The 16,884-nt window shown below is 38.1% G+C and overlaps 2 protein-coding genes across 2 annotated transcripts; one reads left to right on the forward strand and one right to left on the reverse strand.

The window, feature by feature from the left end:
- Positions 1 to 786: 786 nt before the first annotated feature.
- Positions 787 to 9,934, reverse strand: LOC116687666 (uncharacterized protein C6orf132 homolog). The gene is made up of 5 exons (XM_032513208.1): positions 9,693 to 9,934; positions 7,177 to 7,265; positions 4,442 to 4,532; positions 1,834 to 3,784; positions 787 to 1,748 (listed from the first exon to the last, which is right to left on the reverse strand). Exons 1-5 carry the CDS (start codon positions 9,769 to 9,771, stop codon positions 1,652 to 1,654), a joined length of 2,307 nt encoding a protein of 768 aa, XP_032369099.1. The 5' UTR covers positions 9,772 to 9,934; the 3' UTR covers positions 787 to 1,651.
- A 2,939-nt stretch (positions 9,935 to 12,873) lies between these two features.
- Positions 12,874 to 15,599, forward strand: LOC116687567 (guanylyl cyclase-activating protein 1). Its single transcript, XM_032513036.1, has 4 exons — positions 12,874 to 13,181; positions 13,808 to 13,957; positions 14,226 to 14,316; positions 14,531 to 15,599. Exons 1-4 carry the CDS (start codon positions 12,984 to 12,986, stop codon positions 14,659 to 14,661), a joined length of 570 nt encoding a protein of 189 aa, XP_032368927.1. The 5' UTR covers positions 12,874 to 12,983; the 3' UTR covers positions 14,662 to 15,599.
- The last annotated feature ends 1,285 nt before the right edge of the window (positions 15,600 to 16,884 follow it).

Below are 16,884 nucleotides of genomic sequence, written 5' to 3' on the forward strand. Positions count from 1 at the left end.
AATACGATCAGTGTGAATGCCTCCAAATCTCCAAATTTCAAACATCAATTGCCATGTTTGTTTTTTTCAACTTTGCTAACTGCAAGACTACAGAAAGACACTGTAGTTTGAAATTGTATTCATGTACACTATTATACTAGACCATATACCAGTACTATAAATCAGAGATTTTGAAGGTGGGAGACAGGCCCCTCCTGGGGTGTCTCCAAGCCATTTCAGGGAAGGTTCAGTGAATGTTAGTGAAAAATATTGCATTAGTTATCAAAGAAAATGACACAGAATAGCCTATAGCCTTTGGGGTATTTCACTGTTTTTCCCAGAGTCAAAAACTAAATGCCTTAGGATAGACCTTTTTATGTATTTTGTGTAGTCTTAAGTTATGTCAAACAGCAATATAAGGCAGTATTGGCTAAATTGTTAAGTGTCTATGGGATCAAAAATAACAATTATGATCCCATAGGCATCCAGGAATTGATCACAACTAAGCAGGTAAACTTAGGAGGGGGCAATGAGATCTGCAACTGTAACAAATCTTCACATAACTTGACTAGCCTAAGACGGAAGAAGAAAAGGTTATTTAAGATACTGCTGAGTAACATCTTTATGTTGATGCTTCCTTACTCTTTCCCCCAGTTTATTATATAAACTACAGTTCAACTGTCATGCCAGTTCTTTTTCACATGCACTCCCAAAATCACTATGTGAGCTGTATTTTAGACTTTTAACTTAGACGTCTTGATACCAACACAAAAGCTTAAATCCTGTGCACAAAAAAACTCCATGACGTTTATTTAAACACGCAATTACTGCTTGGATTTTATTTCCAGTTAGTTGGACAACATTTGGTGCTTAAAGACTACAACCAATATTTTAAATATTTTCATTATAACTTTATCATTACATAAAACTACATCTTACAATATTAAGTTCTTTTGTAATCTTATATAAACTGATATGTACAGCATTAGTGTAGATACTTGGACACTTTACTGCAGAAAAAAAGAAACTATTATACAAATGAAAAAAAAAAGATCAATAAATATGAGAAACAAACCTAATGAGATAAACACACAATTAACGGTTGGCTTCATTCCAGTGGACCTAAATAATGTACATGTAACAGTATATTAACCATAATTGCATTTTACATTATTATTGTATTTTACAATCAAGAGTACAGACACATCTTACAAAAACATCCAGAAATTTGTAGTGTAATGCAGATTAATTTTTTACTCAGCATATACTTCAAAGCTTTGAGTTACTTAAATGTGAAGCCTTTTAGAATTTGCATATTAAAGTATCACCCATGTGACCCAAAGTTTTGATTAAAAAGGCAACATATACTTCAACACTGAATAAACAGCAGCAGCCAAAAGGAAAAAAAGTGGTCCTTTGACTGACACTTAATATACAAAACAGAAAACTATATGACAGTGATAGTGTGCTCTCCAAAGATCAATAAAGACAATCAGCGTATATTCAGAACTGAGCAGACCATTGTTATGAGACATTCCTAATATTTTTTTAACGACATTTCTTCAAAGTGTTTTCCCCCCATTGTACAAATTTGTTCTGATGCAAAATCACATCATCCAATCACATGAAATGTGTGCTAACAGAAGAAGACCTATCTTAATAGAACATAGCATTAAGGATCCTCTTTACTGACCGGAGTAATAGGCTGTTTAGTTCCAGGCCGAATCGTAAAGGTCATACCATACGGATGTTTTGACTGTGTTCCATTGCTGAAAAGAAGAACGTACATGGTTATAAGTTAGTACTGTATACAAACACTGTCTCAAAAAAAGTTTCCTATTTGAGCACTCTTACCTGGTGGGAACTTTCACTTCCTTTTTTCTGACTAATTTATTCTCAAGCTCCTGCATGTCCAGGGTTGCTGCTTTGTTAACCACAGGGTAACTCTTGCTCTGTGGTATGGCTCTGGGGACAACGGGGACCTTAATGTGCTCCTCGGAGAAGGGGGCGCCCCAGTCATCAGAACTGGACTCTGCCTCATTCACTGGGGCTATTTTGTTGTCCATTTCCAACATCTTTTTTTGTAAGATGCTCAGGAGTGTGGCCTGACTGGGTGAAAGATTGGATGGAAGCTGAGCAGGGGCCGCCTTGGCTTTTGTCTGGACTTGCAGCTTTGGTTTGACATCGATGTCAGGAGGTGGGAGTTTTGGAGCTGCTGGTTTGTGTTTTGGAGGCGGAGGTGGAACGTGAGATGGAGTGAGAGGGATCTCAGTTGGTGTTGGTGCCTTTTTCATGGGAGGGTCAGGTGGAGGGATGGAAGGAGGGGGCTCCATAATCTCGTCAAAATCATCAAACTCTGGTGGCGGAGGGAGAAATGGCATACTTAAATCCTCATGCTGTATGGGTGGAGACTTTGAATGGCTTTGCACTGCATTGTGTCTCTGCTCAGCCAGGTTGGTGGTACTTGCAGCCATCCTACTGAGAACTGAATTTGTGGATGGCATCTGATTGCTGACCAGAGCAGGACTGCTGGATTTTTCTGGCGTCTGAATTGTTTGCGTATGTACCACAGAACTGAAATCCTTCAGACTTTCCTGTACTCTCTCTACAGATGTTAGAGAAGAGGGTGAGCTGGACTTTGGGGTGACGATGAATGAATTGGGACTTGAGACACTCTGGTGAATGCTTGCACTAGGCTGCTCTTTTGTCTTGGCACTGTTTTCCCGTGACAGAGGATGACTTAATCTATGTTTTTCTCTTTCTTTAGCTGCCTTTAAAAGAGCCAGCGGGGAAGCAGCAGGTCCATCTCGTGTCCCGTGGGTTTCACTACTCTTCAGGTTGCGTAGTTTACGATCTATTATTGGACTGAATTTGCGACCTCGACTTGGAGATCCTTCAAGTTTGTCCTTGATGGGCTCTGAATTCACCAAAGAACTGTTAGGTTTCTGAAGCTGTGGTGACGGTAGATGTGGAGTCTGGAGCGGTTTGTCTATTTCTGGTTGTGCTGAAACTGTCCCTGTTTTAGCCTCCTTGTTAGGCTCAGGCAAGGGTGATTGAGGGGGTTGGATAATTTGTAAGTTCTCCTTCAGCTCCTGTACATCTTTTAAAACTGGTTTAGATGGTGTAGCCACTTTAGGGGTTTTCCCATCCACCTGGACAAGCACTGGGGCAGTGTTAACAGAGGCAGAATCTTCCAGGAGCAACATCTGCTTGGACCTTGAGTCATGCTCCTCATACCCACGGAGAATGGAGGTATTAGGAACATTGTAAAGCTTTGCTGTGTTTTGGGGATTGAAAGTAGACAATGTGGATGTCTGCACAGGGGGAGGTGGGGCAGGACTCTGTGGTGGGGAGTCAAAGTTCATAATAGAGGACAGTCTAACGGGTTTTGTAGGTGGTTTTTTATTAGTCTTGTGTAGCCATTCAGGAAGGGGCTGTGGTGGGGCAAAGGTTGGACGCTCAAAAACTTTGGCAGATGGTGGAATAGAACTGGGTACTGATGATACAGAGCCAATAGTGTTAGTAGATGGAGGCTTTGGTGGAGCCATTGGTGGCGGTTTTATGAAGGTTAAGTCTTCCTCCTCCCTGAAGTGTGCCAGTGAGGTCGGTTTTGGAGTAGACATGGAAGGAGACGGAGTTGCCAAATTTAGACTGTTCAGGTCACCCATGAAGTCTGGTGGAGGCGGCACAAACGTCCCTGGGGGGGGTGGAGGTGCCATAGAGGGAGGAGGTGGAACAAATATTTCCCCCTCTAAGAGGTCAGGTACAGATATAACAGATCCATTGGACAAGCGATCTCCACTGTCTATAAAAAAGGGAGAAGAGACAGTTTAAGTTGAACACAGTGGACCAGGAGCACACACTTAAATGTTTCATGCATTGACACACTGTAGATATTCAGAATTATGTAAGAACTATTAAGTATGTCAATAAGTTGGTATATATACAATAAAAGTCCTGGATTGATTCTAGAAACAATCAGGGGCTTCCACTCTAGCATCAACAATTCACTAAAATGCAGATACTATACTTTACAAAAAGGAGACATTATAAAGAATTAACAACTTTTGGCTTAAATGAATTATAGAGTTTAAAGCCTGATAAACAAATAATTTAGTAATCTTACAACAGATTAAGAATTGCTCAAAGCTAAAGTTAAATCAATAACATTTTTCTATAAATGTAAACACTCCCATTTTGTAAATATGCGGTTTTGATACATTATAGGGGGTTATTGAGCAACAGCCTGGACAAACATTTACCTGCCCTGTATTTTCAACCTTTTATGGAGACATTCTGTTAGCTGTGATCCATAAACTAAGTCGGAGTTAAGGCACCGCAAAGGATCTGGGTCCTTTGCGGTGTGTGTAAATAACACCGCAATAAGGAGTGTAAATAAGGACATTCTAGAGTTTTCCATGTTAAACTTAAAAGTACATAGTTGAGGTAGGTAGACGCTCACCTAAACCGTTGATCTTTGGACCCTTGACAGGGGGGAGGAGGGGGACTTTGGGTGTCGGGACGGCAAACCCTTGAAAACTGTCAGATGAGGACTGTGAGGAAAAAAAACATCAAACTGTTGATATTGAAAACATCTAAGACAAAAGAACATATTGGAAGATGCTTTGGATAAAAGCATCAGCCAAATGTAATGTAAAAGAACAGCAGTAAACGTGACATAAACGCTACTTCCTGTTCTAGACAAGCTTTTTTTTTACTGGCAAGTATTCACTCCTGGAGTGAGCAAACCCATTCTCAACTACTGACAGCACCGCTCAATGTTCCCTGAACACAGATTAGCATGTCCAATAGGTGTTACACTATTGGCATCAATAGAACAAAAGTTGCCGACAAATAATTTAAATGGATCTCAGGTCTTGATATTATAAGGAACCAAATGTATGGTCTTATTTGCAAATAGTTTAAAGTTAAATTTGTTGAGAAGCAAACCAGTATATATATAACATTAAAATTTGACAATTGACAGAAAATAAAATACATAGTTTTAATAAAACTATGTATTCTGTAACATAATGTATTGCTGTGTGTAAACACGAGGTGGAGGATTCAAAAGGATAATTTTTGTACATCACACATCCACATAGTTTACTCATGAGAAGCAGTTTGTGAATCATAGGATACACCTATTATTCATCTCATTGTCCTACTGTTAACATAGGCCTGGCTGTCACTTAGATACCTGTGTGTTTGTACTGTATGTGCTTATGTAAGTGAGTGTGAGGCAGAATCACCGTTCTCTTCATGGCCCAAATGCCACCAAAAATAAACACAGACTGTGTTGACACAATAGTCCATGAGCGTTAACAGGGTATATGCCCTTTGGAAGGCCAAAAAAAAAAATCATTCCCACAACACAAAACATATTTATCTGCTGTACCTTTTGACGTTAGTGTGTCTTGATTTAGTGTGAGCTCTTTGAGTAATCAGCTAATGCAATAAAGCAACCAGCTTGCACCACTTTCACTTCAAAATTGTATTCATTAAGCTGGTAATTAATTATGATCTACATGTTGCTGATATGCTGCTTTGCAATGCTTTAAATACTTGTTTTATCATGCCTTGAATGACCATCTTGGCTAATAATCATAGGGCACTTATGTAGCTTCTTGAAAAGGTATCAACACTGCACTACAGGCCAAGGGTGTGTCAGTAAAGACGGCGTATGATCCAGTTTGAGTTCATCTGTTTGTTCCCTGCACTATGACTCACTTTCATTTGTAGCAGCAGTCTCAACTGTCCTGGGTGTGTCACATCTAACACATGCCACAGACGTATTCACAGAACACTCCCAAACACTGAGTTATGTGAACCAGAGCAGAGATGAGCTCTTTATATTTATCTGCACCATGACAACATAATGGGAGGCCTGACAGTAATGTGGACTGGTGATGTAGTGCTATGAGTTAAGAACCTTCCCAAACCACTTAAAAATGAAAAACACAGCAGTATGCTGGGATACCTACAATGGATATACACAGTGGTGGAAAAAGTATTGGGACCTTTACTTAAGTAAAAGTACCAATACCACAATGTAAAGATAACAAAAGTAAAAGTGACCTACAAACTATTATCAGCAAAATGTTGATTAAAAGTGCTTATTTTTTAAGTGTTATACTGTACATGAGGGACCCACCTAGACACACTTTCTTTTCCTAAAAGGTTAGGAACCACTGGTTTAATCTTTTACAATGTATTGTATCATATTGGATGTCTTAATGTAAAATCTAAATCTGAAATGAAATAGTAATTTTAAAAGATACATGTAGTGGAGAAAAAAGTACAATACTTCCCTCTGAAATGTAGAAGTATGAAGTAGAATCAAATACAACTACTCAGGTAACTCACAATGTAAAACTACTTAGTTTAATGTATTTTGATACTTTCCACCACTGGTGATACATTATCAATACAATGGAACCAAATATGGTTCATTACATATCATGATAGATGCCGTCTTTCACTGCCATACTCCATATAATTTTCAAGTGTCAAAAAAATCAGTGTCCCTCCCACATGAAAATATATTATAGTTATCAAGGTACTTTCACCAAACAGACATAAAACATCTCCAAACGCGACTGGCACCAATGCTCAACTGACAAAATTAAAAATGATTGACAAACGCTTGGTAACATGTCCCAGCTCTGTGTTTGTTTAAACTGACCAAAATTAAAATGCAGTCAAAAAATAAACTGTCCTTTATCAGTTAATTCATCTATGCAGCTCTGCAGATATAGAGTACACAATAAAGAAATCTATATCCACGACGTTCCACTTCCGGGATGTCCGTTACCTTCCGCTTTCTTTGTATAGGAATTTAAAACTCCAATGGATTTATGTGGACTATGGTTAACTGCTCCTTAGATCTGTGCAGAGTAAATCCAGACAACTAGCTAGACTATCTGTCCAATCTGGGTTTTCTGTTGAACGACTAAAACAACCTTTGAAAGTACACGTTCTACCAAAGCAAGTTTCTTCCCGAGACTAATTTGAAGAGGCACCGTGGCTCTGTCTGGCGCCTTGTTCCGCCCATGACGATTGTGATTGGTTTAAAGAAATGCCAATTAACCAGAGCATATTTTTTTCATCCTGGAATGCTGTGTGGACCAGCCAGATGAGTGATACATGTGAATATGTACAGTATAATCCACCATGAAGCGTTATTGAAATGCTTACAGTGTGATGGTTGACAGTGGGTCTGGCCCGCACGCTGGCAGTTCCTGACTCGGGGATCGCTGTTGATCCCAACACCAGCTCCATTTTGTCTGAGGAAATAAAAAGCCAAAGAGTTGTATCCTATGGCAGTCTGTTGTGAGCAAAGTAAAAAAGTGAGCAAAGTTTCAGTTTGTGCTTTTAGCCAATTCAATTTCTGCTCTGTGGATACTTCGGCCAGAGAGGACAATCAATACGGTTGATGTAAGACCCAAATGAACATTGGCAGATCTCTTTCAACTTAAAAGAACAATACATTCACCATTGCTGAAATTATGCAGTATTTATGATTACTTTTCCAGAAAGCTGTTAGTTTCTATAGTAAAATCAAAGCCTCATGAGAACATTTCACCTTCTGAAACAGCACTGTGTCCAACTGCCTATTGTTTTCCTTTCCGGGGAAGATTAGTACATTCTGGTTATTGTGCAGGTAATGACATACTGGATGTACCAAAAGTGGCCTCAACCTAACAATCTACTGTTTGATCCCATATGCTGTTAAAGCTAGTTTTGTTGTTGACAACTAAATCCGGTAGTTACGGGCAGCTAAACAGATGACTGTAATCTTTGTTTGTATTTCACCATTGTGTTGAAGTAAAAACTTAGTTAAGATGGTAACTGAAGTCAATTACAACAACAGAACTTGTAGCAAAAGACACAATAATGTTAATCATATTTCCAAATATAAATAGTTCATCTGTTGTGACTTGACAAATTGATATTAGGGTTTAATCCTTTCTTATGATACATTAATTTGAGTTGTAGCCTATACATTGAGAAGGCATCACAGGTCAGCTAAACTTAATACTAATACTAATACTTTTAAAGTTATTATGTAAGTATTTATGTTTGTACTGCAAGCATCAAAGCATGATAATCCTACAATCTGAAGTCAAAGTGGCAAAGATATATATAATTCTTTGTTTTGTGGAAATGGTCAGAAAATGGTTTTGGTTTGTCTTTATCTTGGATTTAACAAATTTAAACTAATTGATATTATCAGAGGTCAATGGCGTGTTTGAAGAAAAGAAAAGTCGAGCATGCCTTCATTGCTCATTCCAATGTCAGTCATCTTGTGATCAATAAGTGCCTGGTGACAGAAACCTTTCACTGAGAGGCATTTAGTCTGCATGTTCAGTCAGCTTTCTATAGCAACACCTTTCATTGAAGAGTGACCAAAGGGCTGCACATTATAAACAAGGAACGCAAAGTGTTTTTCCTTTACTTAATAAGCATAACTATCATGTTGTCCCTGTGATGTTCATGCACTTGATACCTAAAATCGGTGGGATCAACTCAACTGTGGGATCAACTCAGTACGACTGCAGAAAGAATTACCTGTGGTGTTAAACAAGTCTAACCAAATTATTTGCTTCCCTATTGTGCACCTGCCTGATTTAAATAGACAAATATTATGTCATATTGCGGTTTTGCATTATTTTTCCTAGCTTTTCCTGCTGCTCTCACCAATTAAATCCCATGCACATGCAACTGATCTCAACATGTGAGAGTAGATATTGTCTAATGTTAATATTGTGGTCAACCTTTTGGTTCATATTGTCCTGGTCTAATAGGCTGCTTTAATTTGTTTTTATAGTTTGGCTATAAAAACTGAACTTAAGGTCCACTTACTATTTTTCTAAAGCTTTCAACTGTATATCATGGTCTTCCTCAGCAAATGGGGTTGCTTAGTTGCAATAGCATTAATATGCTGTTATATGTTGTTACACTATGTTCTTATAGTACTAATGCATTTCCAATCACTTGTCTAGTTAATTCATTTAAGTTATTTAAACAAAAGCAATTTGATTTTTGATTTCATCTGGGTCATCCAGCCCTACTGTATCATCATCATATTTCCTTCAAAATATTTATTTACAATAACTTCAGGTTATTCTACAATCATCACTAGATATTGTATCGTGTTTTGTATATGAGATTTTAGCTGACTCATATCCACATAAACTACACCTAGACAGGTCAGAACAGGAAAAATCAGTTAAACAAACACAGTGAAAGCAGCTGTTGTGGACAAATTATTTCAATTATAGAGTATTGAATCTTGCAGATATTCAGTGTACCAATGTTCCCAACTGGCTGGAGTTTCTAGATATGGTTCTAAAATCCAGTATTACCTTAAAGCATTGAGGCAACACTAAATAACATTTAGTGAATACAAATGGTGGAGGACAGAGTACATGTCAGTGTGCAAGGTCATCCAGTTTTACCAAAAAGTGACATTTAAAAACAGAGATTTCCTCCGCTTGATGACACCTGCTGCTCCCAAGAAATACTAGAATGCTGTTTGGATTTCCTTTCGGATTAACCGGTATGAATAAATCTATGAGAGCTTTGTGGCATTAACACTTTTGTTAATGTCAACACAAAGTACAAAGGTCATGTTGTTCTTCAGTAAAAGTTTAAATAGGCTAAATCTTCCTTATAGCCGATGGGCCCTGTAAGCAGTGTAGACTACTCACCCATGTCCTTGATTTTAATATTTGTGTCGAAAAGAGACTGGTTCTTTCGACCCAGAAAATTCAACGGTCCCCTCTTCATGATTTTTGATTAGTTAATGTGTTGATACGGCTGATCGGTTCGGGCACAATTATTGACGCATTTTAAATCAATAGGTAAATCTGAGATAAAGCGCAAGTGAGCTACTTTCGCGACAGGTGCAGCGCCGCGCAGCAGTTAACCTGACTTGGTGCAAACTTCTCGGGACAGACAGAGAAAATGGAGCAAACCCCGCCTACTCCCCTTTCACTGCCCCTCCCAGTTTAAATACACTCCCAACATGCAGGTAAGGCCTCGGTTCTCCTTTTCAGAGACATTCCAGCACAAATCTTACCTGCGCACTGAATGAGCTGCTCTGTGGTGTATGTACTTGGCAAGGCTGACTGAGAGGGTTTCATTAGAAATATTAGGCCTATTTGGTTAATAACATTCGCATCATAAACATGTTTAGAACACAGTTTACCTTTACAGCACCTAAATAAAAAAGCCAAATGAGCTTTTACTTTGTAGGTTGGTCACCAATGGGCCAGGCTTGGGCATCCAACAGGAAGTGAGATTTTGATGGTAAACGAAATTACTTCTCTGCCCTCATGACTAAGAGTGTAATGAAACAATCATTCCGACCATAAGTAAGTAAACTTTACTGCAGGCAGCTGTATGGCTATAGCACCTTTCAAAGCCAGAATTATGGTTCTAAGTGCATTTGATTATTTCCATCATATGCTTTTCATTGGCTACTTCTACTTCACCACATTTCAGAGGCAAATATTGTATTTCTTATTGCTTACAGTTATAGTTTTATGATCAAGATCCCACCAGGAGTACATAAAATACCATGAAATGCAACAACAAAATCAGGAAATGGCCAAACATGGATAAATGAAAGAAAATAAAAACAACAACATAAATACGTAAGAGCATGTGTTATAAAAAAACAAAAAGAATCCCATTGTCCAGTGGTGGACAATAACTAAGTACATTCACTCAAGTACAATGTTTGTGTAACCTAGATTATTTTTACTTTATAATTAATTTAATTGAATGTTTTGGCATCTTATACATAACATAATATAACTCAACTACATTTCAGGGGGAAGAAATTGTAGATTTTGTACTTCACATGTTGTATTTTGGAGCTGCAGTTACTAGTTACTTACATAGGCTATGTATACTTAGATATTGTGTACTATATCATATATTGGTATATGTGAAATATTCATCCACTGTTTATCTAGCTCAGCAAAAATGGTTAAATAAAGACATCGTATCACTTAAATAAAAAAAGTCATTAATCTTTGTGATATCACTACTTTTTCTTACGTCAAAGATCTGAAAACGTCTTACACCACTGGTTTGTACAGATCCATAAATCTTGTAACATAAATAATTCTAAAAGGACAATCGACCTTAATTGATCTGATATTTCCTCAATCAGATTGATATAAAATACAGCATGACAAATAATCACATTTAAATATCCATTTAATTAAGGCAATAATCTGTGATTTGTGAAGTAAATTTAAGCAGGAGCAGTTTTGGGCCTGTGCTTTTAATTACATAATAGTTGGTTTTAAAATATTCATGCTGTCCAGTTAGCCAGTCAGTCATACTTAATTTCCTACAGTCACAATTTTTCTGGCACGTCTGTAAGTCACACCTAAATCTCAGTTGACGAGACAAACCAGACCGGTCCATCCAGTTCCTCTGTCCTCAGTGAAAATTCATCATGCCAACGCAAAGGACAACTGACGCTGACTGAAATGTGAAGAATGTGCCGGCACACTTTACCAACTTCAGTGTGGGAAATAGCAGTTCTGTGCATCATAAGCTCTTTGGGCCATTCATTTAATTATTCAGGCATGTATTGCCACAATATGCTCATTCAGTGAGGAAGGCACAATAGTGGCATTCTTTTTTTATGTATTTTGATTACTAATAAAGCTACTTTACATAGTTGTATAAAATGTTTCATTGAAACATGGCTGTAAATGGCAATGTCCTGATGGCAGGTGGTGCTAATACAGACACCAGTATACAGCATATTTTCAATTTCTGCTTTCATCCCCTTCGTTTGTAATTCTAGTCTGCGCTGATATTATGTGTTTACAGATACTTAAGTAAAAGGAAATGAAGCTCAAAATAGGAAGACCATAAATACTTTGCATTCCATTGTGATAACATATAGATAAGTTGAAAATGAAACTGAAGATTATATTGTCACCAAATGTATTGTGTGGAAGAATGTGTGCAGTTACTTAGATGACAGTTGCAGTGTGTTTCAGCACAACATACTGTATCTGTTAGCTGTAGCCGGCTTAAATTCTTTTCTTCAGTAGAGTAGCTCCAATGAAAACTGTTCACAGTAAGGTCTGTGTGAGCCTGCGTGCTCATCTGATTTATTTGTGAACTGATCCTTTTAACTTATAATCCTTTTGACTTATAACTTGCTGTAACAAAATCTGTCACTCGCTAGCATGGCTGTCGAGTCTTGTTTATGAAAAAACAGAATAGAACAAAATATAATCAAGTACACAAATTCCTTAGTATATACTATCCCAGCATGTACAAAAAATGCGCAGGTAACACAAAGAAGCATAAAACTAGAAACCATCTTGCAATGGGATCTCAAAAGCTTGCAATAGGTCTCTCCAGGACCACATTGATAATACACACATACACACACACACACACACACACACACACACACACACACACACACACCACACACACACACACACTCACAAGATCAAAACTAATTAAGGTCAAACTAATTTAAGGGAGAAAGAAATAGTCATTTAAGTAGTTTTTGGTTAGGTGAACACATTATAATAATATAAGGACAAGTATGTTGTAGAGTTCATTGAGCACAATAATGCCTACATGAGCAGTAATTATTGATGTTTCATTTATAAAAGCCAGTCAGAAATCTTAGTTTTTGGGTAGCTGACGCTTACACAAGGATTTCTTTTTACACTACAGGTCTCTTTCATTAGTCAAGTCTTAAGTAGATTATAACTTCTGAGCCCTTCACACAGACACACAGAGAGATGATTGGCTAACACACACACACACACACACACACACACACACACACACACACAAACACAAACACAACACAAACAAACACACACACACACTGAATCCAGCTGCTTGTTTTTACTCTGCATACTGGCCATGCCTGGGTGCTCGGTAGATGCAGTACATTCTGGTTAGGGTTTTTAAAGGATTTTTTATTTTTATTTTGAAAAAAAGACATGGGGAACGTACCTGGTTTGACTCTGGACAAACTACAAGCTTGTGAGAGTCATCAGTGGTATAGAAAATTCATGACTGAGTGCCCGTCTGGACTTCTCACCTTTTACAAATTCAAGCAGTTCTTTGGCCTGAGGAATCTGTCGAATACTTCAAATGCCTACGTTATGACCAGGTTTTCAACGTTTGATATGAATAATGTAAGTTCATTTATAATCTTCTGGCAGGATAATATAGTCATTTTAATGTTACTTTATCAGTAAAAGTGAATCTCTATGTGTACTCATCAGTTTCTTTTCATCTTTCCTGAATAGCATTGGCAGTGAAATGTTTTTAAACTGTATCCTCTGCACAACAAGCTGTAGAAGCTTTACATTTATATTTTTCTATTTGCAGGTATAGTACTTAGAATAATCCAAGTCATACTTATAATATAGGCTATCAATAATACTGCTATTCTGTTAATACTACCAAATATAAGAATAATACTGATCATCTTCATCCTCATCACAGAACCACTAAGATAAAAACATGTTTATTTGTTTGTATGTACTTTAATTCCACCAATTATATCTGTCATGTTAATTAAAACACTATGGATAAATTATGAATCTCTATCCATACGGAGTTTTCAATAAAATTGTTTATTCTGTAGTTATGGCTGTGTTATTAGATCATTTTTGTGGGTGAAGCAAAGTATTACATTTAATTAAATTATAAAATGGGTGGGCAACAGGCCTTCACTCCACAACGTGCCAGTTTTTTGTATATAATGCCATAATGCTCTGCTAATGGCAATGTTCTTGGTGTCCCTTTTCTTTTGTAGGATGGCTTCATTGACTTCATAGAGTATGTAGCTGCTCTGAGCCTGGTGCTAAAGGGAGGAGTGCAGCAGAAGCTCCGCTGGTACTTTACACTGTATGATATAGACGGGAGTGGCTGCATTGACCGTGAGGAGCTGCTTCAGATCATTAAGGTACATGAGCCTTCATGCTAAAGCTTGACGCATGCTGGCTTAGTGAGGAACCAAAGGGAATCCCAGTACTGTCCTGAAACAACCTGCTCAGACCACTCGGGCCTGAATTAGATACTAGGCACAGAGATCCCACCAACATTCTGTGTCTGTAATACAAGGTGCACGGGCAAACAACTGGAACTTAGCTGATATCTGCTGGTTGGAAAAAAGGAAAGCAACAATACTTGTCAGTTTTTAACATTATCTCATTGGTTTGTGTCCTGTTTAGTCCATCCGTGCAATCAATGGAGTTCCTTACAAGATATCAGCAGAGGACTTTGCCAACATGGTGTTTGACAAGATTGACATCAATGGAGATGGTAAGACCCAAGGGTGAAACCTTCAGTTAGGTACTGGAGGGCACCCACTGGGTTGAGGGGGTAGATGAAAAAAAGCTGAATATCCTAACCTTGGCAACTCGTTTACTAAATATGAATCTATTTTATACCACCAGCATTAAAATATTTACATTTAATGTGGTGTGTGTGTGTGTGTGTGTGTGTGTGTGTGTGTGTGTGTGTGTGTGTTTTCCAGGTGAACTTTCTTATGAAGAGTTCATGGAGGGAATTCAGAATGACGAAATGCTGCTGATGACACTAACACAGAGTATGGACATAACACACATTGTCGAAATAATTCAAGGAGAGATAAGGGCCAACATCTAAAATCCCTCCAACTTTATGAACCCTGAAATATACATTTACCGTGCCACAGCGGAAGATGTGGGTTCAGGATAACCCACAAATCACCAGAACAAATGGATGGATTGGATTTACCCAGATGATCCTTGTTTACGTACCCATACCTCTGTGTTGACTTTCTTTTTTCCCCATGCGTTAATGACCCCCTCGCTCGGAGGCTGGGTTAATTTCAAATTCTGCAGTAAGAAAGGAGTAACACATTCAGTGTGGACTGAGGGACGGCCAACACTACCTTACTTGAGGCCCTTGTCTGTGGCCCCCATTTCACCTGTGAGACCATGATAGCACATCAAATAACACAGTTCAATGGGACAATTAGCATCTGACAATGAAGCAGGTGAACATTCACATGCAAACAGTCCCTCTTTATGATTTATGGTACATGGTCTTTTTTTTGCTGAGCTAGCAGCCTGGCTCAGGGGATGGCAATGCTGGATGGTTTTGTTGGCTGGTTGGTCCGCCAGTTTTCACAACTAATTGACGGTTTGCTGTAAAATTTGCTCCACACCTTCATGGTTCACAGAGGATAATTTGTAAGAACTTTGATCTCCTGACATCTTGCGCCACCATCTGGTCAAACCCTCCTTATGACGCACTTCAATTTATAACCAAATACCTGCGAAAGTAATGACATTCCCGTCAGCCTCAGCTGTACTTCCTGTTTAGTGCTAATTATCCAATGCACTTGCTTGACATCAACATGCTAGTATTATCATAGTAAGCATGTTAGCATACTGATGTGGGCACCAAGTACAGCCTCACAGATAGATGTAGAGTCTTGTTTATGAAAAAGCAGAACAAAACCAAATTAATCAAGTTAAGTACACAAGTTTGCTAGTATAATAATACAATCCCAGCATGTATACAATATATGCAGATAACAAAAAGAGGGGGGGCAGCATTTGGGGTTTATTTGTTTGAATGTTTATATGTACTTTTATTCCACCAATTACATCGATGTCCTGTCTATTAATACGCTGGGGCAACTTGTATGAGCAAAACTGTATGAGCAAAGATGCTGGTTTATCTAAAAAAATTAAACCGTGCATATGTTTTCAAAGGTGTCGGTGGTTTTCATATCTATCTGCTATAGGAAACTAATTAAGATTAACTAATCTTAAGAGGGTCACCAGCTGCTCACTGACCACCTTAATTGCATAGAGCAGGTTTCTAATGAATGATATCAAGAGTTCAAGAAGGTATTATCGTTAGGTGTATTATTGACATATTTGGTATCAAGTATCTTAACACTTTTTGCAGACTTTAAGTGCAGTATAGGGTGGGTGTGGCTCAGTAAGTGATTGCTGCCTTGGAAGGTTGATGGTTCGACCCTGACTTGTAATGTTATTATGTCAGTAATGTTGTGTATTGTTAGTTTATTGTATGGCCTGCAGTCCACGTCGAAGTGTCCTTGGCAAGACGCTGAACTCCGAGTTGCCCCCGGTGCTGTGCATCGGAGTGTGAATGTGTGTGAGTGTTTATCTGATGAGCAGGTGGCACCTTGTACGCAGCCTCGGCCACAGCGTATGAATGTGTGTGATGGTGAATGTATCCTGTCATGATGTAAACGCTTTGAGTAGTCGTTAAGACTAGAAAAGCGCTATATAAATACAGCACATTTACAATACATTTACAATGCCATAATGCTCTGCTAATGACAATGTTCTTGGTGTCCCTTTTCTTTTGTAGGATGGCTTCATTGACTTCATAGATTATGTATCCACTCTGAGCCTGGTGCTAAGGGAGGAGTGCAGCAGAAGCTCTGACTCTATGATATAGATGGGAGTGGCTGCATCAATCTTGAGGTGCTGCTTTAGATAATTAACATTAAGATAATTAAATAAGCCTTCATGCTAAAGCTTGACGTTAGCATGCTATTACGCTAAAGTAACACTTAAAAATGGAAAAACCTTACATTTGCTTAAAATCAGCATGCTAGTATTCATATTTACAGTATGGTTAGCGTAATGTATGGTAAGTCTTTATGCACTTTAATTCCACCAATTACATCTATGTCATGTCTATTTATACACTATGGTAACTTATATGAATAGAATAGAATAGAATGCCATTATTGTCATTATACACAAGTACACGGTACTTGTGCAACGAGATTAAAGCAATCCCTTTACAGCGTTGACACAAAAAATATAAGAATATAAGATAAAAATATAAAATATCAAAAAT

Source organism: Etheostoma spectabile, chromosome 4 (assembly GCF_008692095.1).
Source record: "Etheostoma spectabile isolate EspeVRDwgs_2016 chromosome 4, UIUC_Espe_1.0, whole genome shotgun sequence".
Taxonomy (NCBI): domain Eukaryota; kingdom Metazoa; phylum Chordata; class Actinopteri; order Perciformes; family Percidae; genus Etheostoma; species Etheostoma spectabile.